Source organism: Mustela putorius, unplaced genomic scaffold (assembly GCF_011764305.1).
Source record: "Mustela putorius furo isolate JIRA1106 unplaced genomic scaffold, ASM1176430v1.1 tig00003972_pilon_pilon_pilon, whole genome shotgun sequence".
NCBI lineage: Eukaryota > Metazoa > Chordata > Mammalia > Carnivora > Mustelidae > Mustela > Mustela putorius.
Genome location: NW_025422115.1, coordinates 25086745 through 25105912, shown reverse-complemented (window position 1 = coordinate 25105912; position 19168 = coordinate 25086745). Strand labels below are relative to the sequence as shown.

At 60.2% G+C, this 19168-nt stretch overlaps 2 protein-coding genes across 7 annotated transcripts; one reads left to right on the top strand and one right to left on the bottom strand.

Annotated features, from left to right (window-relative positions):
* Positions 1-84: 84 nt before the first annotated feature.
* PSMA7 (proteasome 20S subunit alpha 7) lies at positions 85-5839 on the top strand. The gene is made up of 7 exons (XM_045070455.1): positions 85-276; positions 2177-2303; positions 2816-2940; positions 3604-3726; positions 4404-4523; positions 5202-5264; positions 5629-5839. The coding sequence occupies exons 1-7, from the start codon at positions 181-183 to the stop codon at positions 5719-5721; spliced, it is 747 nt and encodes a 248-aa protein (XP_044926390.1). The 5' UTR covers positions 85-180; the 3' UTR covers positions 5722-5839.
* Positions 5840-7471: 1632 nt separating this feature from the next.
* LSM14B (LSM family member 14B) lies at positions 7472-18933 on the bottom strand. 6 transcript variants are annotated; one of them, XM_045070449.1, is made up of 10 exons: positions 18621-18932; positions 16754-16917; positions 15386-15485; positions 14524-14640; positions 12397-12564; positions 12055-12132; positions 11675-11836; positions 11141-11291; positions 9232-9421; positions 7472-8670 (listed from the first exon to the last, which is right to left on the bottom strand). In XM_045070449.1, exons 1-9 carry the CDS (start codon positions 18745-18747, stop codon positions 9250-9252), a joined length of 1239 nt encoding a protein of 412 aa, XP_044926384.1. In that variant the 5' UTR covers positions 18748-18932; the 3' UTR covers positions 7472-8670; positions 9232-9249. The 6 variants fall into 6 exon arrangements, with proteins under 6 accessions (XP_044926384.1, XP_044926383.1, XP_044926385.1 ...); XM_045070448.1 differs by having other exon boundaries at positions 15386-15515; positions 18621-18931; XM_045070450.1 differs by lacking the exon at positions 12055-12132 and having other exon boundaries at positions 15386-15515; positions 18621-18933.
* Between the last annotated feature and the right edge of the window lie 235 nt (positions 18934-19168).

Below are 19168 nucleotides of genomic sequence, written 5' to 3'. Positions count from 1 at the left end.
CGGCAGCCGGTGGTTCGGCCCGGCCCCGCCCCGGCGCGCGCGCACGTCCGCCGACGCCCCCGGACGCCGCCGACGCCGCCGCACGTCCGCAGCGCAGGGCCGGGGGGGCGGGGGCGTCGGGAGCCGCGGGCCCAGCGGCCGTGAGTGTGCGCTTTCCCCGCCGCCGCCGCCCGCGCCGCCATGAGCTACGACCGCGCCATCACCGTCTTCTCGCCCGACGGCCACCTCTTCCAAGTGGAGTACGCGCAGGAGGCCGTGAAGAAGGGCTCGACCGCGGTGAGCGGCGGCCGGCGGGGCGCTCGGGGCCCGGCGCGGGGAGGGCCCGGGCCCGCCGTGCCCACGGCCCCCGTTGTCGGCCCGGGCGGCCTGCGGTGGCCCCAGCGGCGGCGGCGGCGGGACCCGGGAGGCGGCGCGGTCGCCGCAGGGAGCGGGAGGGGCGCGTTGGGCGGCCGCGGGGGCCGGGGCCGGGGCCGGGGCGGCTGGCCCGGGGGCGTCCTCTGCGGCGGGCAAGTGTGGCCGGCGGCCCCGGGGCGCGTGCGGAGCTGCGGAGGAGCCTTCTTGCCTCGCGCGGCGCCGCGTGTGTGCGCGGCCCGGGGCGGCCATGTTGGCGGGTCCCGGCTGCGCGGGCCTGGCCGCTGCCCCTGCCCTGTCCTGCCCCTGCCCGTCCGGCCGCGCCGAGGCTCCGGGGCTGGGCCCCGAGCCGCAGGGCGGGCTCGGCGGGCCCTTTGAGGGTGTGAGCAACTTAGGGGGCCCGACGCGGAGGTTCCCGGCTAGGGGAGGGGACGGTCAGCAGGAGCGGGGCAGGCGGGCGGTGCGTGCGGGCGCGGCGGCCGCGGGGTCTGCGGCGGCGCCGAGGGAGCCCCGCGCCGTGTCGCGCAGTGACGTCTGAGCACACACTGGCCGTGTTGGTCATCGCCGGAAATTGGAATTCGGGACGTCTTTGGGACGCTTCTTGGCTTGCCCACGGGTCCAGCCGTATCACACGGGCTTGTGTTTTTTAGCGTGTGTTATTGCAGAGGCTTGAGCCGGACCCAGCCGTAAAGTGGGGTTCTTTCCGGATCTGTCCGGAAATTGGGGTCCAAAATCCATCTTGGGGCTTGTCTTAAGCTACAGAGCACTGGAAGAGGAGCTGCTTGGGACACTGCCCCATCCCCTAGTATTCCCTCAGGCCAGCCAGGGTGGCTGGCTTGGCTTCTTCCTTCCGGCGTCTCTGGGTCTGGTCTTCCCCACCCCCACCCCCAGGGCACCTGGAAGATCGCGGAGCACAGGTGAACGGGCCTCAAAATGTGAAACACAGGGGCGTTGGGTGGCTCAGTGGGTTAAGCCTGTGCTTTCGGCTCAGGTGGTGATCTCAGGGTCCTGGGAAGGAGCCCTGAATTGGGCTCTCTGCTGCCCGCCCCCACCCCACCCCACTGTCTGCCTCTCTGTCTGTGATCTCTCTCTCTGTGTCAGATAAATAAAATCTTAAAAAAAAAAAAAGAAAGTGAAAACAGTGCTAACAAGTATTTCTCAACTGTGGGGGCATTTGGTAGTGGGTGGAGATGTTTTTCTTTGCCTGAGACTGGGAAGTGCTACGGGCTGACCTCTGGGGTAGAGGTGGGCAGAGCAGCCCCATTACCCACTGTACCCCTGCTGAGAAATCTCCAAGCAGAGTCTTCCAAGCCTGGTCCCATTCCTCTGCTCCTTCCCTGGCCGGGGGCAGTCAACTGGTCCTTGGGCATTTTCCCACATCTTTCATTCTCCCTCTCCTCTGCGGTGTGTGCCATACAGAGAGCGGTTGACCTTCAGGAACAACCGTAGTCCTTCCACCTGACAGCAGATCAGGCCTCCCCTACGGTGTGCACGTCAGTGTGTCACAGTGCAGGAGGGAGGAGGGTGAGTGTACCATTTCACAACTACAAAAAACACTGCTTTCAGAGCACTTGATTCGAATGTCAGGGTTTCAGACTTAAAAGCCTTTTATGTGACTCCTTGATACAGTAAGTAGTTTGTTATCATATCGTAATGGAAACCGGGCACCTCAGTCATGCACCTGGGCCAGCTCTGCCAGAATCAGGTCAGCATCTGTGATCTGCAGGGTGTGGTGTCCAGCCACATTACCACCTGCTTCCCGCCCTGTGCTTGCAGGGAGAACCTCTGGTCACTTTCGAAAGTACCGTGTTCATTTTTATTGAAGGTTGGCGTGCGAGGAAAGGACATCGTTGTTCTGGGCGTGGAGAAGAAGTCCGTGGCCAAACTGCAGGATGAGAGAACCGTGCGCAAGATCTGTGCATTGGATGACAACGTCTGCATGGCATTCGCAGGTGAGTCTGGGGCCAGTGCCCTATTGCTCAAAGGTCAGTAAAGATCAGCCCTTTGGAAGCCATCTTGGTGGGTTTGCTCTTGGAAGATACGTAAATTGGTAAACTAAAAATCGTTTTAAGACTGTAGATTTAGACTGGGGTGGGGGGAGAAAAGCTTCACCGTGCTTGCTTATTAGGGTGCCCTCTGGACCAAGGCTGTCGGCAGCATGTGACTGGATTGTACTTACAGTCTCGAGAGAGTCTGGCTTTCCTGCACTCCTCCGTGCTGGCTCACTGTGGGAAGATCCCAGTTGACCCGATGAAACTAGGGATTGACTCGCTTTGCCTGAGCTGCTCGCAGAGGCTGATCGTTCCGCTGCCGGTCACCCAGATGGTTCCGCTGCCAGTCACCCAGATGACCTCAGAGCTGGGAGTCAGGAACGGTTTAAGCCGCCTTCTGTCTGGTCAAGTGCCCTGGGCCGTCCTCCGTTGGAGGGGAGGCCTGGGTCAGGCAGCATTCTCTGCCGTTGCAGGGCTTACCGCCGACGCGAGGATAGTCATCAACAGGGCCCGGGTGGAGTGCCAGAGCCACCGGCTGACTGTGGAGGACCCGGTCACCGTGGAGTATATCACCCGCTACATCGCCAGTTTGAAGCAGGTGGGCCCCCTGCCTGTGGCTCAGCTCTGCTTACAGAGCAGTCCCTGTTGGGTCACACGGCGTTCGGCCACAGTGGCTCGAGTTACTGTGTGTCGGTGTTTGCCCGTGTCACTTCAGGGGAATCAGAAAACTGCACTCACTTCATGCACAGTCCTGTTCTTTATTCCTGTAAGCGTAACTTCTACCGCTTAGTCACTTTGCTGGCATTCTCCCGTTTAGTGGATGGGATGGTCCAAATTCATGTTTCTGGAAGAAAATGGGAGTTTTAGTCTCGAAGCCCTGCATGACTCGTTACCCAGCACCTGGGAGATGCTGAGCGCCACCCCACCCTGTGGTGAAACGCTGGTCGTTTTAAAACCGACTGTGTAGCCAGAAGTTTGTCTGTTAAGTACTTCAGTGGCCTTGGTTGTGCTCTGTGACGCAGTTCTGGTCACGGGTCTCGCTTTCACGTCCTTTTGAGTAAGAACACACAGGGCAGGAGGACCGCTGAGTGCTCGGGCCTCGGCTCCCTTGTCACTTGCCCGGCAGATAACGTGAGAGCATCCCCGTCCCGTCCCCCATCCCCTCAGGGACGGCCTAGCTGCTTCACACATTGTGTGTGTAGCTAAGGGTCGGTGCCAGGGGCCTTGCACACTAAGAAGTATTAATGTGCTTTTCCACCAGCGCTACACGCAGAGCAACGGGCGCAGGCCGTTTGGCATCTCTGCCCTTATTGTGGGTTTCGACTTTGATGGCACCCCCAGACTCTACCAGACTGACCCCTCAGGGACATACCACGCCTGGAAGGTGAGTCCCTGACCAGACAGAGGGTCTTCGGGGGGTCTTGCCAGTAAAGGAGGTCGAAGAGGCCTTTTGGAAGGTGCTAGGCCTCCTGGTGGCTCAGGGTGGCCTTGTCTTCCCAGTGCCGGTGCACACGTCCCACACTGCGTTTCTTTTTCATGGTGTTTCTGCTGGTACAGGAGCAAAGAACATGAAACTTGCTGTTTGAGGGGCGCCTGGGTGGCTCAGTGGGTTAAGCCTCTGCCTTCGGCTCAGGTCATAATCCCGGGGTCCTGGGATCGAGCCCCGCATCGGGCTCTCTGCTCAGTGGGGAGCCTGCTTCCCCAGCTCTCTCTCTGCTGCCTCTGCCTACTTGTGATCTCTGTCAAATAAATAAAATCTTTACAAAAGGGGGAAAAAAAACTTGCTGTTTGAGAGGAAGTTCAAGTTTAGGTGTGGGGATACATGGTATAAAGTAAAATTGAACACGTGCTCTCAGTGATGAAGATTCGCACTCTTGGTGAGGACGCTGCAGGTCTGACATTACAGACTGACTCCCCGCTGCCCGGTAACCATAACCTTACTCTTGGTGAGGATCAGCACCAAATCCAAGAAGCCTTCAGGAAAAGGAAGCCAGGGCTGTGTTCTTGGGCTGGCTCTGGGTGGTTGTACCTTGTACCATATAACACACTTTTCTGCTTCAGGCCAATGCCATAGGCCGGGGCGCCAAGTCAGTGCGTGAATTTCTAGAGAAGAATTACACTGATGAAGCCATTGAGACGGACGACCTGACCGTGAAGCTGGTTATCAAGGCCCTCCTGGAAGTGCGTTCGCATTGGAAACCTGGTGCTTGGGGTGGGCAGAACAGATGGCTCCGAAGTGGGGGGCCTGTGTACCAGCGACAGGAAGGGAGGCACTGAGAGCCTCAGGGGGGAGTGCTGGGCCTTTGAGGGCTTGTTCTGGACGCCCGCTGCCCTGGTGTTCTAGTGACTCCTCTCTGCGGCTGCAGCAGGCAAGGACCAAGTCTCTGAGAACTCGCCTGAGAGCACGCAGCTAGGGAGAAGCCGAGGCAGGACAGGAACCACCAGGTGTGGACTCTGTGACTCAGAGCCCTCCCTCAGCCTTGCTGGGCTCCTGCTGCTGCTAAGGTTGAGGAATTAGAACTGGGAACAATGGTTGGGGGCACGGGGCTATGTCCTCACTTCAGAGGTGTTGGCTGGTAAAGCCAGAGAGGCCGGGGGATGGGGGGAGCCAGAAGGCTGGGCTGGGGGCCAGCTGTTGGGGCTCAGTGGCGGGGAGAGCAGGGAGCATAGCTGCTCTGTGGAAGGGGCTACAGGAGGCAGGCGGGGGGTTGGGGGGATCGCCCTATAGTTAGGACAAAAGCTTTGGGGCTGGGGCTGCAGGGTGTCCTGCTCTCTCTTCTGGAGCAGTGTTTGAGGCATTTGCCAGAACGGTGTGGCCTTGAGGAGGGAGAGGTGTCCGACGTTACTCTTTCTTCCCAGGTGGTTCAGTCTGGCGGCAAAAACATCGAACTGGCTGTCATGAGGCGAGATCAACCCCTCAAGGTAATCACGAAGTTTATTTGCTGTCTTTCACTCTGGAGCATTCCCAGTGATGCAGGGGACAGGGACCCTGGTCCTGCGGCTTGAGTGCTAGCAGGGAGGTTCTCTCAAAGACCCCCACAAACGAGGTTCGCTTGGCACACTGAGAAAGTGTAGGCAGCCGGGCAGATTTGCTTCTGCTTTGAGCCACCTGCAGGCAGGCTCTGACCGCTGTCGCCGGGCTCCGGCGCACCCAGCCTGGTTTTCTGGGAGCAGCGGCTGTGGCGCGCGGTCTGGCCGGAGCCCAAAAGTTCCCTCCCCAAAAGTGGCATTGCTGCTCTTGGGCACCTCGTGTGGCGTGGGAGTAACCGTGAACTTTCTTCGGTAGATTTTAAATCCTGAAGAAATTGAAAAATATGTTGCTGAGATTGAAAAAGAGAAAGAAGAGAATGAAAAGAAGAAACAGAAGAAAGCGTCATGATGATGGAGCCTCGCGGGGACTTCAGTTCAGATCATGGATGATTGTCAAGGATATGTGGGCATTTGCATTCCCTTTATTACTGTCCATGTGTCCTGCAATAAATTTCTGTGTTTGTTAACCTTTTCGTAAGAGCATCTGTGTCTCGGTGCAGTTACGACCGCTCTGTCAAGTGGCGTCTTCCCCTTGCTTTGTCTCCCGAGCGCTGCCCTAAGTGGGAGCGCTCCATGTTCCTTGTCGCCAGACAAGCCGCTGTGGTGGGCAGGGGGTGTCTGCCTTTCTGGTTCGGGAGTTCAGGCAGCTCTAGGAGGGCATGCATGTGACAGCTTCTGTAGACAGGCGTGTGGCATTTCACACGGACCCAGAAAACTCTTAAGTTTCCCCCATTAGAGGTTCTCACCAGACTGACCTTGTCCTTCTGACCTTCACTCTGTTTCCTCATTCACGCAGATCAAGGACAAAAGCAAACACCACTCAGTTTTTTGAATTCAAAATTCTGCAAAGCAGCAGCTTTGTTCAGGACAAGTCCTGTGTTTCTGGTTTGGAGCAGACCCAGTCTGGACGTTCCTAAGCTTCCTGGTGCTGACGGCCCCCTGCCCGCTCTCACTGTAGCCAGTGACAACCCTGCTTTCAGCCTCGGTCCTGGTCCCCGGCTGGGTCTATACCAGAGACTAACTCCCTCCATCCCCAGCTTTGCGGCTTCAGAGGAGGCTCTGCTATCAGGCCTGCTGACAGATCCCCCGTCTCCCTGCGGCCCAGGACATGGCATAAAGGGCTCTTCGCATCTGTGGGCTGGTTCCCCTTCCAGCCATGTTGTTAGGACTCCAGGGCTCTGCTTTGCACGTCCGTCTAAGACATCTCTTGGCTGAATTCTCACCGAATGACACATACATATTCTCTCTTCTAAAAGGAATACAAAGGCCCAGGTAGGGTTCAATAAAGCTCAGCATCAAATATGTAATTGTCAACATGTCAGCTTCAAGTTTTGAGAGCAAAATGAGTCCTAGTGGTAAACTGACTGGACTACATCTGGATTCGCTAACAAATACCGGCCTAGGGCAACTGCTGAGTCCCGCACTTCATTTAGAATTCGTGCCCTGGGCACCTGCATCCAGCACGCACACACACTACGGAAAATTTTCATTTCTTCTCGGGCAAGAATGTTCCTGGTCTGTGTCCACCCCCTTCAAAGGAAGGCTGCCCAGGATCTGTTGAAATCCCAACACTGCAGTCTGACTCCCCGCTGCCCGGTCCTGTTCGGGGCCCAGTGGAACCCCAGGCAGGCATGGCAAGATGGGACAGGCCTTGGGCCTCTGACACTGCTTTCAGAGTCGGCCAGAAACCCAGGCCAGGCCCGTGGGCTGCTCTTACACATGGTGCTGGGGTCAAAGCCTGGAACAGGCCCGATGGCACCAAGGACAGGCAAGCTCTGCGGAGCTCAGAGGCCGCGGCAAAGCAGCAAAAGGATGGCTTCTGAAGCAGGTGTATCTGTGAACTGAATTTTTAAAAACTTTTGTGCCCCAAGTGTCTGGGAGGCAGAGCCAGGGTGGCCCACTGTGAAGCCGGACTGACTCACACCTTCCTCCAGACCAGCGGTCAGCTCACACAGGAGCAGCAGGTGTCCCCCGAGGTCCTACCAGCCTGAGGCCTGCATAACCTCTCCCGCCTCAGGACGGGCATGTCACACAAGATGTGACTCAGGCTGCAGAATCAACAGAACTATTTACTTTAAGAGCAGAGAAGAAAAAAGTTGTAAAGGTTTGCATGTTTATTTATAATTATAATTTACATTACTCCAACAGAGCAGCCCATTGCTATGTTCTAACTCTTAGCCATTAAGTCCTACAAAAATAAACCCAAGCTTTTACAGTAACTGAATCAATACAGAACTAAAACCTTTATAGCTATTTAAAGGGGTTTAGTTACCAAGGTGCTTATGTTCAACACAGGGCCCTCCGGCAGAAGGGCGCATGCTCACACTACAGGTCTGACCCACTTACTCATGCAACGAGTTTATGTGCCCCACCCACCCTCCACCCCGTAAAACAAAAACGCAACTATTTACAATTAAGAAGAAATAATGTTTTAGGTCAACCGACCTTGCAAAAAAGACTGGCTCATTTCCAAGGGGATGAGACACTGAACAGAGGCCAGAGTCCAGTACTGACCGGACCGGGTCTGGGGATGGCAGGGATGGGGCACGAAGGACAGGGACCCCACAGGTCCCTGGACTTTGGCCCCCAACCCCGATTCCTATGGAAGCCAGGCTCTGAGCAGTTCCGAGCTTCAGTTCAGGACCCCGTCCTAAGCCTCCAGGACTCCGCCTCTTCCCTGCACCCGCCCCGCCCCCCCCCACCAGCTCTAAACCTTGACATCGCCACTCTGGATGTAAGGGTTGTCTGGTTTGCTTATACAACATGATCTGTGGGACACTCCACTCTCCTGGCCCGAATGCCCACCCACCCCCACACGCTCCCATGCTGGCCCTGCCTGGCTCCTGAGACCCCCTCACCTGTGGCCGTGGGGGTGCCAGGACAGCAGCACCAGAGACCAGTTGGGTTATAGAGATACACACTTGGCTGCCACATTTGCCAAATGGGATTTGGTTCCATTTGAAAAAAATCAAAGCTGTCACAAAGAAAAGTCACAAAATGAGGATCAAGCTTTTGCTCTAAAACCTTTCTCCAAAATACCAGAACCTTAGAATCAGGCTGTGCGCAACTAAAGAGGAAAGACAGGCCAAAATACCTCCAAGAGGTCACCCACGGATACTTCCCCCAAAACAAGTGGTTCTAACTCAGACCATGTCCAAGTTCAATTAAGTTCAGAACATAAGTAGCAGTACGGGAATTTCCCAAACTCCGTAAACAAAGTGACCCCCGTCTCCCGGTAAGTGCAGCGCTTCCCACATCCGCAGACACAGCGTCATTTCTGTGCGACTTCCAGAGGCGCCTGTGAGAAGGGGACAGGACACCAAGTGAGTACCTCAGCTCAGCACACTCCCCGAGGCAGCCGCCCCGCAGGAGCCAGGCATGCAGACTCCCCGGGAGGAGAGTCTCATCCCCCCGCCGCGCTCCAGTGAGCCCCGGGCTCCCCAGACTCTGCAATCACAACCGAAAATAGAAATCATCTTGGTGCACGTGGGGGACAGAGAGGGAACTCCAGAACCCAACCTGGAGGAGGCGGGTCAGCCCCGGGCACACCTGGGACCCCCCCACCGCCCAGACTCCCGGGGCACACAAGTCACTGGCAGTCCCGGAGTCCCTGCACCGGGGCAGGGAGGCTGGCTTGGGACAAGGGCCCTTGCTGACCACGCTCTGACCACACTGGGGCCTGCCCTCCCTAGGAGGCCTCTGGGTGACTGGGAGGGTCGAGGCCCTCATCCTGGCTCTTACTGGAAACCAGAGCCAGCTGCTCCGGGCTCCTCCGCTCTTCCTGCAGAGAGGCTGGCTCTCGGGCCCTCCCCCCAACGCCTCCCTGCCGAGGGCCCAGCAACTTCCTTCCCTCACTCACCGCGGGCGGCATCCTCACTCACACCCTGCCGGTCCCGGCTCTGTGGGACGTTGGGTTGCGCCGGGTTGTACCGTTGCCCCTGCCCCCTCGAAATCCACCCCTGAAGCTACGGCCACGAAGAAACCTTCCTGACACCCCAAAGGTCTCTGTGTTGAGCTTCCGCTCCTCAGCCCACGTTGTCCGCCTGGAACTGAAGCACAGACGGGGCGTGAGACCAACGGCAGTGGTCCCTGCTCACCCCTTTCCGAGCCAGGCCCCAGCCTCATGGAGCCCAAGGGGAAGAAAGCCCGACAGGTGGGGACGGCTGCCGGGGTCCGCAGAGGGGATGACCCGGGCCTGGCCCAGCAACCCCGGAGCCCGCGCCACAGCCACTCCCAGCCACATCTCCAGCCAGGTCTGTTTCTCTCTTCGGCATCAACTCAACTTCGTTTTCACCAATGAAGGCGAGCACATGATGCGAGGCAGGACCCCTGTGGGCTCCAGGACCCAGAGCAGGTGACGGTCCCCTTCAGACAAGTGAGGAGGGGGTTGGGCTAGATGGAACAGCGTCTCCGAGAACGTGATGCTCGCACGCTGGGGGCAGTGGGGACACGGCACCAAAACCGCATGCTGTCCTGCTGTCCTTCACGCCACAGATGCTCAGACACCCACCTCAGCAGCTCAGGAGAGGAGCCCTGTGTCTGTTTCCAGGCAGCTCTCGGGCCATGCACCAGCACTGAGCTCCTGTTCTATGGTCCCCGCAGGCCTCACTCAGCAGCAGCAGCAGCAGCAGCAGCAGCAGCAGCTGCGCCCTTCAGCCCCAGGCCAGCAATCCCAGGTCATGCTGGTTCCCCCCCACGAGGTCAGCGCACCCTGTTCGGAGGCTCTCCCCTCCCCTGCCACCACCACCTTATTCCCAAACACTCAGACTATTGCAAAAGCCTCCGGCCGGGCCGCCCAGTCGCGCCCATCCCCACCTTCAGCATGCTCACCGGAGACCGCCGAGGGGTCAGACGGGATCGCCCCCCAGCTCCCGCCCGGACAGCTGCCCACAGCTCTCCACACACGAGCTGCTCGTCACTCTGACCTACTACGACCGAGCACCCCCACGCACACGTCCCCTTCATCCCAGACCGACTAGCCTCGCCCGGGCAGCCTGTCTGCAGCAGCTTCCTTCACTCCCCCCTCCACTGGCTCCCCAACACCACATGTGCTGAGATCGCCACATCCGACTGACCTCTATCCTCCCGCTGCCCACCCTTCCCCTCCCATTCCCTGAGGCATTTCTCTCCTAGACCTGCTCATGCTTTTATCGGGTTTTCCCTGCCAGGCCAGAGATGCGGGCAAGTCAGGACTCCCAGCTTGCTCTGTGCGGTGCCCTCGCCGCCCAGCAGTGTGGCTGGCGCTCCGGACTTCCACGATGTGCCCATCCTACAGACTCCGTTCCCCACTCTGCTCACTCGCACGGCAGCATCCAAGCACGAGCCGCACGGCACTGAAAACGCACGACAGGGTCCCCAACCTCCAGCAACCAGACAAAAGAACCCCCCCCCAAAAAAACAGAACCCTGGCTGGCTGCTGCAAGTAGCAAGGCCTCGGGCCCCCAGGGTCCACTGGGAACCAGGAACAGGGCAGTGCCCACCCCAGCTTCAATGGACAAAGGGGCTACAAAGCCAAGACAGAAGCCGACCCCAGGTCCCCGTGACTGCCAGGGGGTTTCCAAACTGCCACCTGCGGACACCACCAGGACCGAGGTGCCCACATGGCAAAGATGTGAGTAGGATCCTAGACTGGCCCTGAACTTAGAGCGGAGACTGTTCAAGAGAGCAGGCCCTGATCTCAGGGGGTGTGAGGCAGAACGAGGGTCTCCCTGCCAGCCCATCCAGGCCTCGCGAGCCCTGAGCCCCGAGTCCTCCCCCGGCCCCCCGACCTGGTCTTGAGCTCAGAGGAGATGTTGTCAAAGAAGGACTTGGACTTGTCATAGTAGCAGTTGGGCCCCAGGTGGTCCTCCTCAGCGGGGGCATCGTCACTCTGGGTCACCACTGCCGAGTCCTTCTCGTCCCCCTTCTCGGCTTTGTCATCTGCACGGAGAAGAACACACTGGGATGCTGGGACATGAACCGAGCACCCCTTCTCCCCGAGCAGACCCTCCTGGCAGCTGTCCTCAGGCCTTGGGAGCGCTGCGGGGGGGATGGGGGCGGCCTTCAGTGTTGGCGGAATCTCCTTATAAACTGCTCCTGTCCGCCGGGGGGCCGCCCGGTCTGCTCCCCTCCCCCAGCAAGCACAGTCCCCACGAGGCCCCCAAGGCTCCTCTGCTCCTTCAGAACTCCTTAGGGAGCGCCACTTCCACACTGGCCAGCGGCCCTACTGCATACCACCCCCCCGCCCCACCCCTGCCCGTCTGTCCTTGAACTGCTTCTAGATACTCCTGGACAGACAACAATTTCCAAATAACGGCAAACACCTTTAAAATTCAGTTTCTTCTTAAACTCTTTGTCCAGCTCCTCTCTGTTGAACTGGGCATTGGCGCTCTCAAAATCAAAGTCGCCTTCAAACTTGATTGTGTTTTCTTTGACGTTAGTCGGGCGGTTTTGCCCCCGGGAGCGATTCCTTGTTCGTCTGTTCCCTGTGAGAGGAAAGGAAGCCACGGCTGGTAAGCCACCAACCTGACGTCACTCGCTGAGACACGGACGACAAGGAGGGAACAGAGCACACAGCAGCAGACACTGAGCCCCAGCACCCCCCAAACCGTCACCAGAGATAAGGTGGGGGGCGGTGCGGGGGAAGCAGAGCACACCTGGACAGGGCGAGGCGCCCCAGAACTCAAGGAGCAACAGCTGTTACCTGATCTCCTCCTCTGAGGCCTTCTGTTCTCGTCATTCACCTGCCCTTGACTTGGCACAGCTGCCGGCTGAGCTACATCTAAGGCGCAAAAGGGAAGAGTAAGGCGAGCACCTACAAAAGCGGAGCCCAGCGACGGAAGCAGGGTGGCACCACCACAGGGGACATGCAGCAAGGGGAGGCCCTGCAAAAGCACATGGTGTTTAGGATGGGGACAGGGATCGGTGCTGTTCAATTAAAAAAAAAGGAAAAACAAAAAGAAAGGAGGCAGGCAGAGAAAGGACCCCAGGAAGCAGCGTGCCGCTTTGAGAACGCGAAGCCCCGGAGGACGACGTGCGCTAGTACCGCTGCCACTCTTGCTGCCGGGCTGCGCGGGCCGCCCGCCGAGCTGCACCCCCGCGGGGCCCTTGCCGGGTAACAGCTTTTTGGCGTTCAGGTTATCCACAGAACCAGTCTGCACAGCCTGCTCCACCATGGGGCTCTTGCCGACTGGGACGGATGGAAAACCGGCTCCTGAGACGGGAAGGGAAGGAGGGCTTAAAACCAGAGAGAGCGACCTCACACCCCGCTGGCCACGCCTGCTGGGTGGCATGCCAGGCGGTTGAAGGGACCAGCCTGGAGATTCTCCCAATCCCAGCCACGCCCCCCCGGAGCCCTCCCCCCCACCCCCACTCCACCCCCACCCCCCATGTCTAGCCAGGCAGCAACACGGCCGGTTCATCCGGGAGCCCTGAGCCCCAGGACCCCCAAGCTACGGACCAGACAGCTGAGGAGAGAAGAACACCCCGCCAACAACGAACACCCCCAGGCGGTTTAGAAACAACTTTCCGGGGCCGGAGGGGGACGCATAAAAACAAAGGAACAAATGGAGCTTTCTAAAAACCACATAAGCTCTAACCCCAAGGGGGCTCTCTGTGGGTTCCAAGATGCCGGCAAATTCACCGTCTGAGAACTTATTTCATCCTACTGCGCTCTAAACGAGAACTGTCCCAGTTCAGGATTTTGTAGTAAACACAGTGATCACTCTTTAAATTCCAGAACACTGTTGTTTCCGCCCGAGGAACACCACCACTGGAAAGGGCGCTGTGACAAAAGCCGACTACGGAGAGGTACGCCGTCAGGAAGAAACGAAGGCTCCCCGGCTGCCCCCGAAGGCGGGCGCGCGAGGTCCATTCCTGCCACGCTGCAGCCCTGAGCTCAGAGGCCGAGCCTTGCTGGGGAGACCGGGACAGGGGACAGGCACGCCACCCGCACTGGCCCATCTCCTCTCCTCGCCGCAGTCTGGGGGGGGGGGGTGCTGGGTGGAGGTCCAGAGCTTTGACACAGAAAAACGGAGCCCTAACCACAGCAGGGACTATGAGGAGAGGCAGCCCGGCACACGTGAAGACCGGCTCCTCCATCTTTCTTACTGTCCATGTGGCACAGACACTAAGGTAACACCTGTGAAAAAGTCCCCTACGACCAGCACGGAAGCTGCTCGTGGCCCCGCCCACGACAGGCGCCAGGGCAGAGCAGCCGGCCCAGCCCGCCACCTCACCCAGCAGGGCCTTCCCAGAGACCCAGACGGACTGCTCCTGCCACTCTAACTCCGGGGCGCAAGACGCTCAGGCACCTTTGCTTTTGAGAAAAGAAACCAGTTAAACCATCTTGCCTCAGCAATTTCATGCAAACAGTCCGAGGAACGAAGAGTGTCTGATGTCATCTTAACCGAGAAAAAACACTACTGCTTCCCCAACTCGGACACACCGGCATTGGTGCAGGAGCAGAGAACACCACAGGCAGAGTAACAGACTGACGGCAGTCGTGTGCCACGGCGGGAGCTCCGGCAGCCGTCCTGGACGGAGCCCCCACAGCGAAGGCAGGGCTCCTGTGCTTGACCTCAAACAGGCAGGCACGTGAATCTCAGCACCAGGAAAGGTCAAGAGGCGTCACAGCCCAGCTGAGGCAGGTAGTGCACACGAGCATTAAGAAGCTGGTCGTGACGCTCACGCCGTTCACCTGGTCGGTAGGTCGAGCGAGCCTCCTAGGTCTGCAGAGGCTTCCCGCTACAAAGCTATCCCACACCTCTATGGCTGACCAATGTGGCACCCAGTTCCCAAAACAACAGGTGAGTTTCTCAGGGACCCTCCACTCCGGTCTCACCCAGCAATCAGAGCACAACTGGAACCAGCAGAAACCCCAGGGAAGGGCTTTCTGCGGAGAGGGAAAGTTCGCTTGTTCGGTGGTCCCCGTGCAGGTCACAACAGACCCTGGGCCCAGGGAGAGTGACCAAGTGCTTGGTCACTTCTTTCCAATCTCTTCTTTAAAACACTGGGAAATCGTTAATAAATCAGGACCACACACTAAATCACACGGAGGCAGCTTAACTGACCCCACGGGCTTGGCTACAGCTACTGTCACTCTGGGCTACTGGTTTACCCCCTCGCTCTCAGGATGGCAAGACAGCATGCAGCTCTCCCAGACTGCGGTTACCCTTGGAAGTGAGCTGATGTGGTTCTGAGGACATGTCAAGCTCTGAGGCGGGCTGTGGAGATGGAGAAGAACTAGGGCTGGAAGCTGCGGCCGAGGCTGGAGGGCTCACCAGCTTCTCTAAAGAAGACAGAGGAGAGAAGAGCAAAAGAGAAGGTACACAAATGAGTAACGAGACACTCGTCCTGTGTCTAGCAAGCTTGGAAAGAGCCAAGCAGTCTCTCGCAAGACACGTGGCTCACACAATCCTACTCTAGAAACACGGCGAGCCAGGCCGAGAGAGGTACCCACACCGGAGCAGCAATCCAAACACCTTGGTGAGAGAGTGACCCAGACCCAAGAGCCAGTCTACAGGGCCTGCTCGAAGCCCTGCGCCCGAGGAACAGACTGGCGACTCCAGGATTTGAACACATGGAAAAGCTACGTCAAGGGCCAGGCAGACCCTCCCTTTACGTGTGCGGGAGAGAACCTCATTCCAGAGTTCGTTCGCCTTTGGGGAAAGAACTTGTGAGCAGAGCACGGACAATACGGGGATTGTCACAGAGAGGTGTTGATGCAACTTTTGCATTTACAAGCCTGCAAGGTGCCTGTAGTCAGAACTCATCCGTAATCACGCGAAACACTTGTTTCCTATTGAAGCCGATGTATCATGACTTCCACCCAGACCAACATTTCAAATGAATTTTGATTTGAATCATCTGTTCCAAAACTCAGGCTGCTAACTCTGCCCTCTGAGTAGCACTACGTGTTCTAGCCAGCTCAAGTCGCACTGAGTAACGTACTAAGCATGCGACACAAGCGGAGTATCCCTGCCTCCCGGAGGTCGTCGCACGAGCAGTTTACCAGATAGAAAGAGGTTACTCACCTAGACCCAGGGAAGCGGCGTACTGCTGGCTAAGCAGAGAGCTGGCAGCCAGCTGGCTGTAGGGCGGCATTCCTCTGAAGGGGCTGTAAGGCACGTGCGGCTGGAAGGAGGAGCCCGAGCCCAGGGAAGACTGAGCAACGAGACACACAGATGAGAGCAGCGCAAGGCCCCCCATCACCCGCCTGGAAAGCACTGCTCAGGTGGGGAAAGGCAGCCAGTTTGTCAGCCTGTATTCCTGGAGACTGGGGGGGTGCCGGGGGCACTTCCAGGACGGCCAAAGGGGGCTCCAAGCTGCCTTTCCCACGTGCCATACCCAACACTCCCTGTCCAGGTAACTCGGACCTCCATTTCCCCTAACTCAAGCCCTCTAATGACGCCCGCTGTCGTCAAGTCGTCCAGCTTCCGTACGGGTGCACCGTCCTCAGGTTGGCCCTGCCCCAACACACAGGAGTACAGCCACGTGGTTCCCAGAGGAGCATCCTTTCTCCGGCCCCCCCGCTTTCAGGGACACTGCTGCCTGTTGCTCCCAAAAGGCCCCTTTGTCCCTTGGAGCCTGGCTCAGGTACCTGACTCTTCTGAAGTCCCTGAGAACTCTCGCTGCAAACCTTTCTTCAGTCTGGCCTGGGACTGCTCCTCTCGTCCCCAGAACCCGCCACAGCGGCTCCTACCCTCCAGGGAGCACCTCCCATAGTACAGACCTCCGAGGAACCAGGGAATATTTAAATTCTAAGTCAAAAAAATATTAATCTAGGTTCCCTGGTAATCCTATGCAATTATGCCTTAATGGGAACGCCCAGATGGCTCAGTCAGTAAAGTAACTGCCTTCCCGCTAGGATCATAATCTCTGGGTCCAGGGATCTGGATCTGCTCAGCAGGGAGTCGTCTTCTCCCTCTCCCCAGGACCCCCAACCCTACCATGCTCTTTCCCCAATAAGTACATCTTTAAAAAAATCAAATAAAAATGTTTTAAAAATTATGCTTTTACACAGCAGGCAGGTGTATGCTACAAGAATTGCAAATTCAGCGTCCCAAAGCACTGGAACTTACAACCCGGACAGTGTCGAGAGAGCAAGTCCTGCCGTCCCAACCCAAATCTAGTGACAGATGATCCCCCTCACACCCCAGACAAGACGGGACCACCCCCCCTTCACACACAAGGGGAGTCTCCCTCTACAGCGCACGCTAGCGGGTGCTGAGCTGCGGACTTTCTGTAGGCGCGCCCACAGCCCACACAGAAATTAAACCACTTTTCGCTAAATGGCTATTCCCCGAGCGGAGCGCTGCCGCCAAACAGAGGACACCACGTTCCGCCCGGAAACCTGCGCCTCTGGAGGCCGTGCCCACAGCAGAGCGGAGCCGCACACTTACTTGAACAATAGCAGGGTCCTGCGGGAGCGTGTGCTGAGCTTTCGGAGGTTCACACACGGTGATATCCTTGATGTCGCTTCCCCGGAAAATGATGTACTCGTAGATCTCCTCTCTGGGGGGGGCCGGCCTGTCAGTGGGGCGGTCTTCAGTCCCGAAAGACCTCACTTCGGAGCCGAGAGAAAGAGGGGTCAGCTCATCGTCCTTGGCCAAGGGCGTTCCCTCCATCCTCTCGGCGGGGCCCTCAGGCATGCCAGGACCGGCCCCCGCACACCATCCAGGGCAGGGCGTCCGTGGTCCACCTTCGACCACGACCCCACCCCCCAATTCCCCACGCACAGTACCTACAAGACCCCAGCTGGCAAGACTCCATAGGTTCTAGGTCACAAAGACGACAAGTTAAGGACATCGGAGCCTGACCGCCCCGGGAAGCTGGACACTCTCCGGTGGGAACCAGGAGGCCCCGCGCCCCCAGCAAACCAGGTCGGCCTCGCAGAGCAGCCGAGCACCCGCCTTCAGGGATCAAACAGCACGACAGCTGCTTTTTCTCGAAGCCTCACCCCACGTGCCACCCCTGGGAGTCTGGTTTGCCCGGAGAGAAGCCGGAGGTTGCTCCTCACCGTCCCACAGCCTGCCGGGGGAGGGGCTCTCTCAGACGCGGGGAGCAGCGGGCCAGAGCCGGGACCCACCGCACCAGCGGCGCGAGAGCCTTCCTGGGGCGTGGGGGCCCTTAGCGGCCGGGACTAGGGTCTGTCCGAGCCTGTCCTCCTGCAGTCCGTGGCGCAGGGCTTGAAGCAGCCTCTCCTGAACTGACACAACTCCTGCTCAGGACCGGACACTCTGGGCCTCAGTTTCCCCAGCGAGAATCTCGGGCCAACATCCCCGCGTGCCAAGCGGACGCGTCAGCAGACACGGGGTCTGCAAGCCCCAGCGCTCCCCCGGAGCGACGCAGTCGTCCGCCCCAGAGCCCGGAGCCCAGCGGTAGGGCCATTCCCGGACCGCGGAGCGAGGGCCGGGCGCTCCCCCGACAGCCGCAGCGGGCGGGCCGAGCCCGGACCCCCGAAGGCCCCACGAGACCCCGGGAACGGACAGGGCTTCCGCCGCCGCGGCCGCACTCCGCGCTTCTCCCTCCGAGGCGAGGAAGGGCCTCGCCATCTTCCCTGGAGGGCGAAGACAAAGAAACTTCGGAGCCGCCTCCCGCCCCGACCGGCTGGGAAGAGGCTGCGGGCCGCTCCGGGGCCCCGCACAGCGTCCGTCCCCCGCGGCCCCGGGGCCCCGCACAGCGTCCGTCCCCCGCGGCCCCGGGGCCCCGCACAGCGTCCGTCCCCCGCCGCTCCGGGGCCCCGCACAGCGTCCGTCCCCCGCGGCCCCGCACAGCGTCCGTCCCCCGCGGCCCCGAGGCGCCCAGCGAGGCCCCGTCCCGGCGGGAGGCTCCGGCGGACGCGCAGTGCGTTCGCGCTCGAGGCCCCGGCTGCCTAATAGGTTCCAGAAGGGCTTGCGGGAGTCGTGTTCCGGGGAGGCCCGGGAGCCCCGGGACCCGGCCCCTCGCCCCGCCCCCTCCCCCGCGGGGACCCGGCCCTGCGCGCCCGCCGGCCCCCGACCTGCAGAGGTGGGCTGCGCGGGGGAGGGGGCGGCGCGGCCGGAGCCGGACCCGCCCCCCGCCCCCCGCGGCGCCCCCCGACGCTCCCCTCCCGCGGGCTGGGCTGGGCCGCGCACAATGAGCGGCGGCCGCGGCCGGGAGGGGGGGCGGGGGGGGGGGTTGTGCCGGTCGGGCGCCGCGGGGGGCGGGGAGGCGGGCGGGGGGCGCCGCGGGGGGCGCCGCGGGCTGTTGGCGGGCGGGGCCGAGCGGTTGGCGCGGCCGGGCCGCTACCTTTGGCGAGCGCCACGGTGGAGTTGTCGGTGTCGATGGTGTAGAGGATGCCCTCGTAGCGGATCTGCGCCTTGGAGATGAGGCTGATCTTGCTGCCCAGGTACGGGGTGCCCGAGGAGCCGCTCATGGCGGCGGCCGCCCGGCTGGGCCCGGCCCGCTCGCCTCCGCGCGGTCGCCTCGCCGCCGCCGCCGCCGCCCGCTCCTCCGCCTCGGCGCCTCCTCACCGCCGCCCGACGGGCCTGCGCTGGGACCAGCGAGCGAGCGGCGGCGCGCGGCCGGGGGCTCTGAGGGGAGCGCGGGGGAGGAGGGGCCGCGGCCGCCACATCCGGGGCCTCGCGCCGCCACGCCCCGCCCCCGCACGCTCGGCGCTCATTGGCTCGCCGCGCCGGCCTCCCTTTAAATATGGCCGCGCCGCGGGCCTAGGGGCGGGCCCGCCCCCCACGCTTGCGCAGCGGGCGCCGCGGGCCCGGACGGGCTTTCCCCGGCTCTCCGCCCCCTCCTCAGCCGACTCCCGGCGGGCCCTGCGCTGGTTCGGAGCACGAGACCCG